This window comes from Mesoplodon densirostris, chromosome 4, assembly GCF_025265405.1.
Source record: "Mesoplodon densirostris isolate mMesDen1 chromosome 4, mMesDen1 primary haplotype, whole genome shotgun sequence".
Classification (NCBI taxonomy): Eukaryota; Metazoa; Chordata; class Mammalia; order Artiodactyla; family Ziphiidae; genus Mesoplodon; species Mesoplodon densirostris.
Window position 1 is genome coordinate 152,965,175 of NC_082664.1, and position 12,048 is coordinate 152,977,222.

A 12,048-nucleotide genomic window follows, 5' to 3' on the forward strand; every position below is an offset into this window, starting at 1 on the left:
TGGCTGGTGGTTCCTGTCTGGTGCAGCACGGGTTGAGAGGCTAGGCCCCGTCGCGTTTCCCAGCCTCCCTTCCGCCACCTCTGGCACCCTTACTGCGCTCGCTGTAGTTCATTACTCGGCGCTGTGCCGTCCTTCCGCATGTCTTACGTCCCGCTCTGCCCAGCCGCCCGTCTCCTCCTCACCAGCCACCTGCGAGCGTTTGGATTGGCTGGTTCCTCAGGACTCTGCTCAGAGCTGCTCGGGTCGGAGACCTTCCCATCCCAGCCTGCAGCCCCAGCCGCAGTGGGCTTCCCCCTCCGCCCGCATCGCTCTCGTCCACCCGACGCGCTGTCACCAGCGCCTCAAAGTAGGGGTGAAATCTTAGCTCGCTTGTCAGTTTTCAGGCCTTAGCACGTGGTAGGGTCTCAGAAAATACCTCTTTTGCACCAGGTTTAGTAAATAGTCCACGGGAACGGGCGTGGCATGTTGAGGGGACAAAGAAGGGTTTTCACGGCTGCAGGGGGATGGGAGTTCGGCAATAACGGGCAGTAACGGTCAGGGCAGGTCTGTGAGGGCTCTTTAAGAGAAGCTGTTTAGGTTTGCTGGATTCAGTTGGAAATGAGTATGATTGCACAGTTGGGGGCAAGGGTAGCGTCCTGAAAGCTTGATTTCAGGAAGTGTGTCCTGTGGCAACTGCAGGCTGGTCTGAGTGCAGCAGAACATCGGTCGGGCTGTCAGCTGAGAGACTGGCCGTGGTTGCAGCCTCCACAGGGAGACCCTGGGCCAGGAGAGGGATGACCTCTGTCACCCAGATCAGGCTGCCTGTGGGGACACCTTCTTTCTCTGTGGTCACTCTGAGGCCCTCCTGAGGCTGTGCGCATGCTCCCAGCAGGTGGCCTTGCCTCTCAAGTGGAGAAGGCTCCTTGCTAAGGAAGGTCAAGTCTAGGCCCTCTGCTGAGTCTCCAGTGGACTGGCACTCTGGTGGAGGCTAAGGAATCTATGTCAACTTATCAAAGAAAAATCATGTAGAGATAGGAGACCAAGAATGTCATAGCGAGTCATACATAGAGAAGGGTTAAAAAGTAAACACTGGAAAGATGAAAGATTCGGACAGCTCGAGAACCGAGTTGATTGTTGGATGCATTCATTTTTCCAGGCAAAATGTGGGGAGAAAACTAATAGTGACTTGGATTTACGGCATAGCTGGGGGTAGGGAGTTGAGGGAGGCTTGTGAATGGTGTCCGTAAACCGGTAGGGATAGAAGACAGTTGGAAGTTAAGGAGGAAACGTGAGCAGCAGGCATCGGTCACCCTTTCAGAAGGTGGCCAGTAAAAGGGAGGGGGACTGTGTAGCGTAGTAGCGAGAGTGGTCCAGTGTGGTCACGTGAAAGCCCTTTCAAAGCCAAGTTTGCCCGTTTGTGAGTGAAGGCGTTGAAGGCAGAGCCAGCGGAAGGACAGGGTATCGAAGGTGCTGCAGGGTGGGGACGAGCTGGACAAGGACGGGGCACAGTGGGCTGTTCTGCGGGGGGGCAGCCCCTTCCCCAGGACGGCCGGAACGGGTACGGGGGCCTTGGAGAGACTGGAGACAAACAGGGAAGAGGTGCCACACTGCAGTGTGTTTGTGACAGGAGGCACGGAGAGAGGAGAGGGAATTTGAAGCAGAATTAATACTATTGCTTTTTTTTTACAGCCAGCAGAGCTAATGGAATACCCTCAGGAGGTGGAGGCGGCGGTGGCATTGGAGCTGGGGGTGGCAGCAGCCAGAAAACTCCGCTGTTTGAAACGTACTCAGACTGGGACAGAGAAGTCAAGAGGACAGGTGCCTCCGGGTGGAGAGTTTGTTCCATTAACGAGGGCTACATGATATCTACCTGGTAAGTCCAGCTTTGACAGTGTTCATGGCTGGGAGTGACTTCTTAGGAGTAATCATCAAACTCTGCTGTCATTGATAACTTTCAACTTATGGCTAATGGAATATTTATTTTTAATAATGCTTTAATGAATATTTTGTTTTAAAGATAAGGACTTTTTTTTTTAAACATAATCGCAATGTCAATATCCATTGAAAGAAATTGATAATAATTCCAGTAGTATTGTCAGTCATCCAGTCAGTGTTTATTTGCATTCGTATCTTGTAAGTGTCTTTTATGGCTGGTTTGTTCAGATCAGGGTCACATTGAACTTGCATGATCTGTCTTGTCTCAGGCTTTTTAATCTATGACAGTCTCCTTCCATCCCTTTTTTTTACTTGCCTTTTTTTTTGTTGTTAACAAAACTAGGTCAAATGTTCTGTGGACTTTTTCCCTTTCTAGATATTGCTGGGTTTATCACTGTGGTGTCCTTTAATGTGTTCCTCTGTCTACTGTATCTGAAATATTAGCTAGCTCTAGCGGCTTAAATAATTACAGCTGACCTTTGAACAACACGGATTTGAACAGCGTGGGTCCACTTCCATGCAGATTTTTTTTTTTAACGGTAAATACTGCTGTACTGCAGGATCCCCATTGGTTGAATCTGCAGGTGCGGAACCATGGGTGTGGAAGAAGCACACATAGGGAGGGCCAACTATAAGCTATATGCAGATTTTCGGCTGCGCAGAGGGTCTGCACACCTAACCCCAGTGTTGTTCAGGGGTCAGCTGTAATTAGATTCAGTTCCAGGTTTGGGGCAAGAACGCTTCCTCAGGTGGACTGGGCACCCCCTGTGGCATCACGGGGGCTCCAGGCATCACTGTGACGCCGACTGACCTGTGGGCCCCACAGCAGTCAGCCTGCTCACCCAGTGCTAAGTTCCCCTTTTATAGAATGGGTTTAGCTGCCAAAAATGGTTATTCATTAGTAGTGAGGATCATTGCCCAGATCCATTATTTATTGAGGATTGCTACTGGTCATATTCCAGTTCTACCGAACTCTTCTCTCAGCAACTCTTTAGTACCTGAAATACAGTTTGTATGAGGAAGGCAGTATCAATGTTTACTTTTTCCCCTTTACTTAACCAGTTTTCAGAAGGAGCTGTTTCCTAGAATCCTCCAAAAGTGACCAGAAAATTGTTTTTTAATTTTTTACTTGTTTAATATTATTTAGTATTCGGATTTGGGGGATGTTTTGTTTTAATGTCATTCAAGTCCTCCTTAGTTTTTTCAGATAAGCAGTGTTGGGAACAAAGTACGAGGACCTTCTAGGAGTGCAGTGCTGAGGAAGGGGCTTGGGAGCACGCGGCTTGAGGCTTCCTTTGCGTCCCCTTGAATTTGAACTTTGTGGCCAGCGTGCATTATGTGTTGAGAAGCCTGTGACAGGGCCTGCCTCTGTGCCCTACCTGGCCATGTGAGCAGAGGAAGGAAAAGAGATGTCTTCAGGTGCAGTGAGCTTGCCTGGTAGTAACTGCTCTCTAACCCACGTCCCAGAGTCCACCTGCCTTTGGGAGATGGGAAGCAGAGAAGGGGGAAGATGAGAAGGGGGTGGAAGCTTCTCGGGAGATTTGTGGGCTTGGTTTGGTTTGGTCTGGTGTGCCTGGTATCTCCTACCCGTAGCCTGTCGAGAGAATGATGGTGGACATGTTTTTCAGAAATTGCATATGTTTGATTAATAGTCATTCTGGAAAATATTTCAGATGCTTCCTTTGGATTGTTTCCCCACTATAAGTATAATGACCGTGATAATTGAGCACATCACACGCATTTTAGACTGAGATGTCTAGGCTCATTAGTGGCACCCACGGTGCCCACTGCACGGCCACTGAGTAGGGTGCACGTTAATTAAATGTGGGGTCTGCAGAGCACGCTTATCCTGCCTGAAGCACAGGCTCTTACATTACAATTCGTGTTTTCCTCTCCAGCCTTCCAGAGTACTTTGTAGTGCCAAGTTCTTTAGCAGACCAAGATCTAAAGATCTTCTCCCATTCTTTTGTTGGAAGAAGGATGCCAGTAAGTGATATCTGTTGGATTTCATTAATACTATTGTCCATTTTTCCACCCAGTTGAGTAAAGGCTCTGCTTCTCTCCTAGTTCTGGTGCTGGAGCCACTCGAACGGCAGTGCTCTTGTGCGCACGGCCCTCATAAAAGACGTGCTGCAGCAGAGGAAGATCGACCAGAGGTGAGCAGGAGACAGTCCTTGGTACTTGGGCATCTTTCATTGTCATAGAGAAGTACAGTAACCTCCTGACTAGCTGAAGATAGCTGGGAAGCACCGTGTGTTCCATACAAGAATTACTGTGGAGAAAATTGAATATATTAAAATTAACATTTAAGTTATATTAAGTGTAATTTAATACTTTGGCTTATAAGACACTTGAAGATCTTACATTGCTGACACTTTTCTGTAATGTTGCTTCTAACGAACTTTCAAAGTGCAGTGATTTCCAGTTGAGACACTTGAGGACACATCAGATTTTTCTTGTAGTTCAATGTGTCCTAGGTCTGCCAAGTCACGATAACTAAAAGTGGTGTAATTGGCTACTGTGAGCAAGTTTGCTGTCATCTGCCGAAGTCCCCAGTGACCTCTGTGTTGGTGAAGCAGGAGGCCTTTCTCAGGCGTCCTCACGCAGTGGGCACTGCTATTGGCCAGGCTCTCCCCGGGCCCCGGCTTCTGCCCCCCTCCACCTCCTGAAGCTCCTTGTCCCCGCTGCACTCCATGCCCCTGCCAGCCCATCCTCCTGTCTCCAGGCACGACTTAGAGCTTGTCTCAGGACACCTCCCCTTCCCATTCCATATTCCATTCTGAAAGACGTTCATCTGTGTCAGTGGCTTTAGTGACTGTCAGATTTATATCTCCAACCTAAATTGACACTTTCCACATGGAGGTCTCAAAGGCCCTTTAAATTCATGTTCAAAACCAAACTCAAGTATATGGGCACCACGCGCCCCCTGCCCCCACCCCACCCCCAGCCTGCTCTCAGGAACCAAGGAGTCATCCCGATGCCTATCTTTCACGTCCCTTCACGTCCAGTCCGTTGTCAGATTGTGTCCTTCACTTTTCAGAAACCTTGCCCCTCTCCTTCCACGCCAGCTCCACCTCTGCCAGTGTGCTGGAGGGGCCTCGTCCTGCCTCCCGTGTCTCATCCAGGGCCACGCCCTGTCCCTCCTGGGCTCCGGCCGCCCGGGGGTTTTGCTGGTCTTTAGTATCTCCTGACTTTGGGCTGTGCTGCCCCCTCCTCCTGGGCCACCTTCTTCACGCTGGTCCATGAGCAGTCCGCACACGCACAACCACACACACACACCCTGCCACACGCACACACACACACACCCATCACTTGGTACTCGCTTGTTTTCTGCACCTGCATTCAGACATCACTTCCTTAAGATAAGCCTTCCCCTGCCTCCCAAATTAGATCTGGCCTCAAGTTACACATTCGCTATATCACTATAATTTTCTTCTTAACACTTATTTTGGTTTCTCATTGTGCGTGTGTGTTACAGTTTGATTACTGCCTGTCCTTACGAGACCGTGAGGTGGCAGAACTGTGTTTTGCACACCATTGTTCAGCTATGTTCAGCACCCAGGAAATACCTGCAATTGAATATTTATTCAATACTTGTCCAGTAAATGAGGAACAAAGGAAAAGATCTGAGAAAACTGGCTCAGAGAGCCTCAGAAACTGTGTATCACAGTCTGTTATTGGGACAGCCAGGTCGTCCGTTTTTTCCACAGTGCCATAACTGACAGCCACATTTGCCGAAGCAAATAACTATCAAGTGACCCTCAAATGACCCTTCAGTTTTCTGGAGAGGGTGACTGCAGTCCCACAGGTCCGTATTCTCTTGTGGATTTAGATTTCACTTTAACCACGTTAGTGATTAATGTCCATTCTGTCCTACCTTGTCCTGCCTTGTGGACATGTCGCTGTTAAGTGCTCCGTCAGGAGTGTTGCTATGCAAGGCAAGGCTGCAACACTGTTAACTAGAAAACCTTAGAACCAGTGGCAGTTTTAATTATTTAACTTATCAAGCGAAGAATTACTTTAATTCCCTTTGTTTTTTCAGCTATTCTGTTCTTCATAACTAGGACAGATTCTCTTTGTTGTCCAACCTTACCTCCACCCTTTTTCCCTCAGACACGTCATCATTGCCCCACTGGCCCTCTCTAGGTTTCTCCAACAGCCAGGCTTCTGTTCTACCACAGGACCTTTGCACTAGCAGCTCCTCTGCCTGGAACACTGTCCCCCGTCTTTGCACAGCTCCTGGCCATTTGGGCTTCAGCTCCGGTATCATCGTCACGGAGGAGCGTTCTCTCACCACGTGACCTGAGCTAGCCTGCATCCACTCTGTTCCATCACCCTCAGCGTTCACCACGGCCTGTCACCTCTCCTCTATCCCCCTCCCCCCCACCAAGAGCACAGACTGCATGTCCCTCTCTCTGTCTCCAGCCCTCAGAGCAGTGCCTGGGCTCACAGCAAGCACTCAAAAAATATGTGTTGAATACATGAATGAGTAGTGACTCAAGGATTTTGTCTTTATTAGGATTTGTAATGCCATAACTAAAAGTCATCCACAGAGAAGTGATGTCTACAAATCAGATTTGGATAAGACCTTGCCCAATATCCAAGAAATACAGGCGGCTTTTGTAAAACTTAAGCAACTGTGTGTTAATGGTAACTTCACTTCTATTTTATATATATGTACATAATGAATGGGTGATTATATGAGGCATTGTATGAGGCATGTCAGGAAAAGTGACATTACTTAAAAATTTAGAAATAGGTATATATTTAAGTAGAGGCTCGTTGAAATATTTGTACAAATTATTGTATGAGAATGTCAGAAGCTCTTAGAAAATGAAGTTTAAGCTGCTTTTAGTTTTGTAGGAAAAGTGTACCAATTAAATCACTTTCCGATCATGAAAGGTCTGGTAGGCTACTTCTGTAAAAGTGTCTGCTCAGTAGAACAGCTTACTACCTCACAGACAAACTTACGAAGACCTTAATGTATTCAGTTATATTTTGAGATATGTGACTTGACATGAATTTCAAACAGAGCCAAGTTATAATCTGTGCAGCCTCAGAGTTCCCATGTCTGTTAGAGCAGATGCTTATGGGGTGCTTTCGATGTACCCTGGAGGGATGACTCACTTGAAAGCACCTTTGGTGTGAAGTGTGCACAGAGAGAGCCCCTTGTCACCGGGCGGCAGGACTGGCGCCGGCTTGGAAGGAGAGCTGGGAGGGGGTGTGCTTAAGAAACACAGTGACTGTGTCTTTCAGCCGTTCCGTGAGCAGCATGTGGCTGAAGCGTGAGGCGAGGGGCACCTCAAGACAGGCCAGGACAGGCCCCACCAGGAAGCTGCCCCGTTTCCTGCAGGGGTCAGCCTCCAAGGCCATGAGAACCGGGCACTGGCAGCAGGGAGGGAGGGAGGGGCAGGCCTGCGGTGAGGAAGCTGAGGAGGGGGCCAGGGTCTGTAGCGCTTGCTTAGGGGGCGGAGGAGGGCAGACTCTCCAAGATTTCCTTGGGAGAGCCACAGGGAAGGAGATGGAAGCCTGGGGAACGCTTTGTTTTGTTTCTTATAGAATTGTGACGTGCCTTCTTAAATGTTTTTATGACTAAATGCAAATGTGTAACACTTTCTTAAAGCCAGCTTTTAAATGTTAAAAACTGATGTATCACCTAGCTCTCAATTTGATCATGAAAAGTAAGCTTAAGAAGCCTAAAAGTGTTATATGCCTATATATATGTGTGTGTGTTTAATTATATATGTATAATTATATTAATTACAGAACCATTTGAAGAAACTGAAGAGAAATGGCTGTCTTCACTGGAAAATACACGGTGGTTAGACTATGTAAGGTTTGTACAACTGCTTTCCTTTTCTCTTATTATTTTGAAATAATTATCGAGTCACAGGAGGTGCAAAAATATTACAGAGCCATGCACTCCTCACCAGCCCCCCAGTGGCAATGGCTCACATAACTAGACTATGGTTATCAAACCGGGAAACCGACAGTAGTACAAACTACAGTTCTTACCCAGTCTCCCCAGTCTCTATGTGCTCTCATGTGTGTTTCTGTGCAGTTTTACCGTGTGTAGATTCCCGTGACCACCAGCACAGGCAGGATGCAGAGCTGCTCCGTCACCAAGGCTCCCACCCCCAGCCCCAGCATCTCCATCCCCATCCCCTGGGAAGCACTGATCTCTTCCCCGTCTCTATAGTTCGGTGATGTCAAGAATGTCATGTAAATCAACAAAGGTTAATGAATTTCCCTGATATAAAAATCAAACTGTAATCTGTTGATGAATCGTATAAATACTGAAGAAATTCCAAAAGGTTATAGAGAATATAAACATGTATCGTGAAAGATCAGATTTGCTTGACTTCATGTACTTTAAAAAATATATTCGTAGTGGAAATTTGGTTTTTAACAGTATTTTTCCGTTTCTCTTTCCAGGGCATTCCTTAAACATTCAGCAGAACTTGTGTATATGCTGGAAAGCAAGCGTCTGTCTGTAGTCTTACAAGGTAATTCATTACTGACAACACTGGTCCCCCGGCCAGCCATCTTGACTGGAGATCCACACCCAAGTAATGACGTGCATCTTAGCCATCTCCTACTTACTGCATGCCACCAGATAGATACACTACAGATCCCGCACATTGTTAAACGGTGGCACAAAGACCTCAGACAGAAGAACATAAAGGAGTCAGACTTTCTGCCCTGTGTTAAATCTGCCTTCCTGTATTATGGCGAGGGTGGGTCACAGCCCTCACTGGATTCAGACAGAGTATTAATCTCGGCAGAGCATCCTTTCTCTCTAATCTTGCTATCTTTCTGATTCATACAAATTTTAGTTGAAATGCCTCTGGCTCATGCTAGATTGTGACTTTAAAGAAACAATTTGGTATCAAGAAATGGACTGAACTGAGTAGCCAGCAACGTGAATTTTGTCTAGTGTTTGGTAGGAATAGATGGCAATAAAAAAAAAATCAGTTAAGCAAAGAATAATTGTATATTAAATACCTTTACAGCTAATAGCATTTTTAAGCTTACGGATAAAGTTTAATAAACCACAAGCTACCTGATTTTATAATATATTCATGCATAGTTCATGAATATGCTGTGCTGAAGCTTACAGAAGTATTTTTACCAACTGTCAAATTCAACTGACTTTAACAAAGTAAAGTGACAAGCCTTAGGGGGAAAAGAAGAAGAGTAAGTCACTGTTTCCAGTAATCCTTAGCTCACGCCGGCAGCGCGTATGTAATTCACAGACGCATGGAGAGCCAGCCATTGAGAACCCGCACCTCTCGCAGACAGTGGTGTTCTCATCCTGTTCCAGGACGCTACTTAGCACACTTCTTCATGCATTTGTTGCCATGTAGAATGCCTCAGAAGAGATACTGAGCCTGCATTTTACTAACACTTTATTTCAGAATGTGTTTTCTAAACAGTTTGAGGTATAGTGTACATACTATAAAATGTACCTGTTCTGAATGTGCAATTCAATAATTTTTAGTAAACGGAGTCCAGTTTTAGAAATTTTCCATCACCCCGAAAAGATTCCTTGTGTCCCAACCCCAGGCAACCACTAATCTGCTTTCTGTCTCTCTAGATTTGCTTTTTCTGGATGTTTCATAAAAATGGAATCATGTAGTATGTGGTCTTTTGCCTCTGGCTTCTTTCATTTCACATACATGTTTTTGAAGTTCGTTCATGTAGCATGTCTCAGCAGTTTGCTCCTTTTTATTTCTGAATAGTGTACCATTGTTGTAAGTACCACATTTTATTTATCCATTTACTTGTTGGTGGACATTTGGATTGCTTCCACTTTCTGGCTGTTATGAATTATGCTGCTTTTAACAGTCACATAAAAGTCTTTGTGGGGACATATGTTTTTCTTTATTTTGGGTAGATACCTAGAAGTAGAATTGTTGAGTTTTATGGTACATTTATGTTCAGCTTTGTAAGAAACTGCCAGAGTGTGTTCTAAAGTGACTGTACCCTATTCCCCTTCCCCTCAGCACTGTGTGAGGGTTTGTTTCTGCACCTCATCGTCTGCTGTTAGGAGTGCAGTCATTCTAGTAAGTGTGAAGTGGGAGTTCATTGCAATTTTTATGTGCATTTCCCTAATGCATATCATGTGCTGATTGGCCGTTCGTGTATTGACTTTGGTGAAATACCAAATCGTTTGTCTATTCTTCAGTTAGGTGGTTTTATCATTGAGTTCAAAGAATTCTTTACAATTCTAGATACAGGTTCTTTGTATCTTTATAAGATTTTCAAATATTTTCTCCTAGTCTGTGGTTTGTCTTTTCACTTTCTTGATGACTTTTGAAGCACAAATTTTGAAATTTTGATGAAGTCCAACTTATCCATTTTTTCTTTTATGAATCACTTCTTTGGTGCTATATGTAAGAACTGTTTGCCTAATTCAAGGTTATGAAGACTTTCTCCCATGTTTTATTCTGTAAACATGTTATAGTTGTAGCTCTTACATTTAGGCCTATGATTCACTTTGAATGAATTTTTGTGTATGATGTGAGGTAAAGGTCTATATTCATTTTTTTTGCATGTGTGTTTATTGAATTGTCCCAGCACCATTTATTGAAAAGACTGTTCTTTCTCTGTTGACATGCCTTGGCAAAGGTCTGCTGATTGGCTCTTTATTTTTGGACTCTCAGTTTTATTCCATTAATCTTTATGTCTGTCCGTATGCCAGTACCACATTATCTTGAGTGCTGTAGCTTTAGAGTATGTTTTCAAATTAGGACATATAAGTCCTCCAACTTTGTTTTCAAATTGTTTTGCTAATTCTAGGTCCTTTGCATTTCTGTATAACTTCTAGGATCAGCAAGAAATCCTGTTGGGATTTTGATAGGAATATGTTGAACCTGTAGATTGGGAAGAATGCCATCTTAACAATATTCAATCTGCCAATCCATGAAATGAATATCTCTCCATTTATTTAGGTTTTCTTTCATGTCATGTCAGCAATGTTTTATAAGTTTTTAGTGTACAACTCTGGCACTTATTTTGTTAAATCTCCCTGTAAGTATTTTCTTTTTGATGCTATTGTGAATACAGTTGTTTTCTTAATTTCATTTTCAAGTTTTTTGTGTACTCCTTGTGATTGTGTATAGAATTCCTGCAACCTTAACTAAACTCATTCATTAGTTCTAGTAGTCATTTGTGGATTCCTTAGGGTTTTTTTTACATACACACACGTGTTGTCTGCAGACACAGTTACTGCTTTTTCCTCTCAAGTCTGGATGCCTTTGATTTCTTCTTCCTGCCTAACTTCCCTGTGTAAGCTTCCAGGACAATGTGCACTAGAAGTGACAAGAGCAAACGTCCTTGTCTTGTTGCCCATCTTAGGAGGAAAGCATCCAGGCTTTCACTAATAAGAATGATGTTAGTTGTAGGTTTTTGTAGATTCCTCTTATGGGGTTGATATTCCCTTCTATTCCTAGTTTGGTAAGATTTTTTATCCAGAATGAATGTTGGATTTTCATCACACAGATGCTTTTTATTCATCTAATGTGATGATTGTGTTATTTTTGTCCTTTATTTTTTTATTACAGTGTGTTACTTTGTCAGATGTTAAACCAACGTTGCATTCTTAGGATAAATTCTTACATTCCTGAGATAATTTGATGACTTTTACATCTAATCATAAGGGATATTATTTGATAGTTTTCTTCTCATTTCTCTGACTGGCTTTGATATCAGAGAATTACTGGCCTCATTAAAAAGGACACTAGCTACAAAAGATGCGAGGGAAATATTTGCCACCATTTTGGATGATGGTGGACAATTCCATTTCTCTCATTCACCTCTGAGTCACCATATGAAGCTGTCAGTAGAAAGATTGCATGATATTTAATATCCTTGGCACAGAAATAGAATAGACTCTGGAAAGATTTCTACCACAAATCATGTAAATGTAAAAAGTATGAGAGATATGCTTCTAATTATCTAGAAAACATTCATATATAAAAAGCCACCTCCTCATTAAACATTACTTTAGTTGATCTAAAAGTTTATAATGTTTTAGAGTGGCTGGGCCTGAATAAAATTTCCTAACATGGGTGATTTTGAAGGCCGCCCAGGCACAGAACACTGAAGTATATACTTTGCCTTTCCTTCCTT

At 44.2% G+C, this 12,048-nt stretch overlaps 1 protein-coding gene across 1 annotated transcript in view; it reads left to right on the forward strand.

Moving 5' to 3' along the window:
- MTMR10 (myotubularin related protein 10) overlaps positions 1–12,048 on the forward strand; it is a 45,692-nt gene that overhangs the window by 25,754 nt on the left and 7,890 nt on the right. The window contains exons 7-12 of the mRNA XM_060097501.1: positions 1,669–1,852; positions 3,813–3,900; positions 3,982–4,070; positions 6,434–6,564; positions 7,681–7,750; positions 8,350–8,420. Coding sequence (XP_059953484.1) covers positions 1,669–1,852; positions 3,813–3,900; positions 3,982–4,070; positions 6,434–6,564; positions 7,681–7,750; positions 8,350–8,420 — 633 coding nt within the window. The remainder of the gene's footprint in view (positions 1–1,668; positions 1,853–3,812; positions 3,901–3,981; positions 4,071–6,433; positions 6,565–7,680; positions 7,751–8,349; positions 8,421–12,048) is intronic.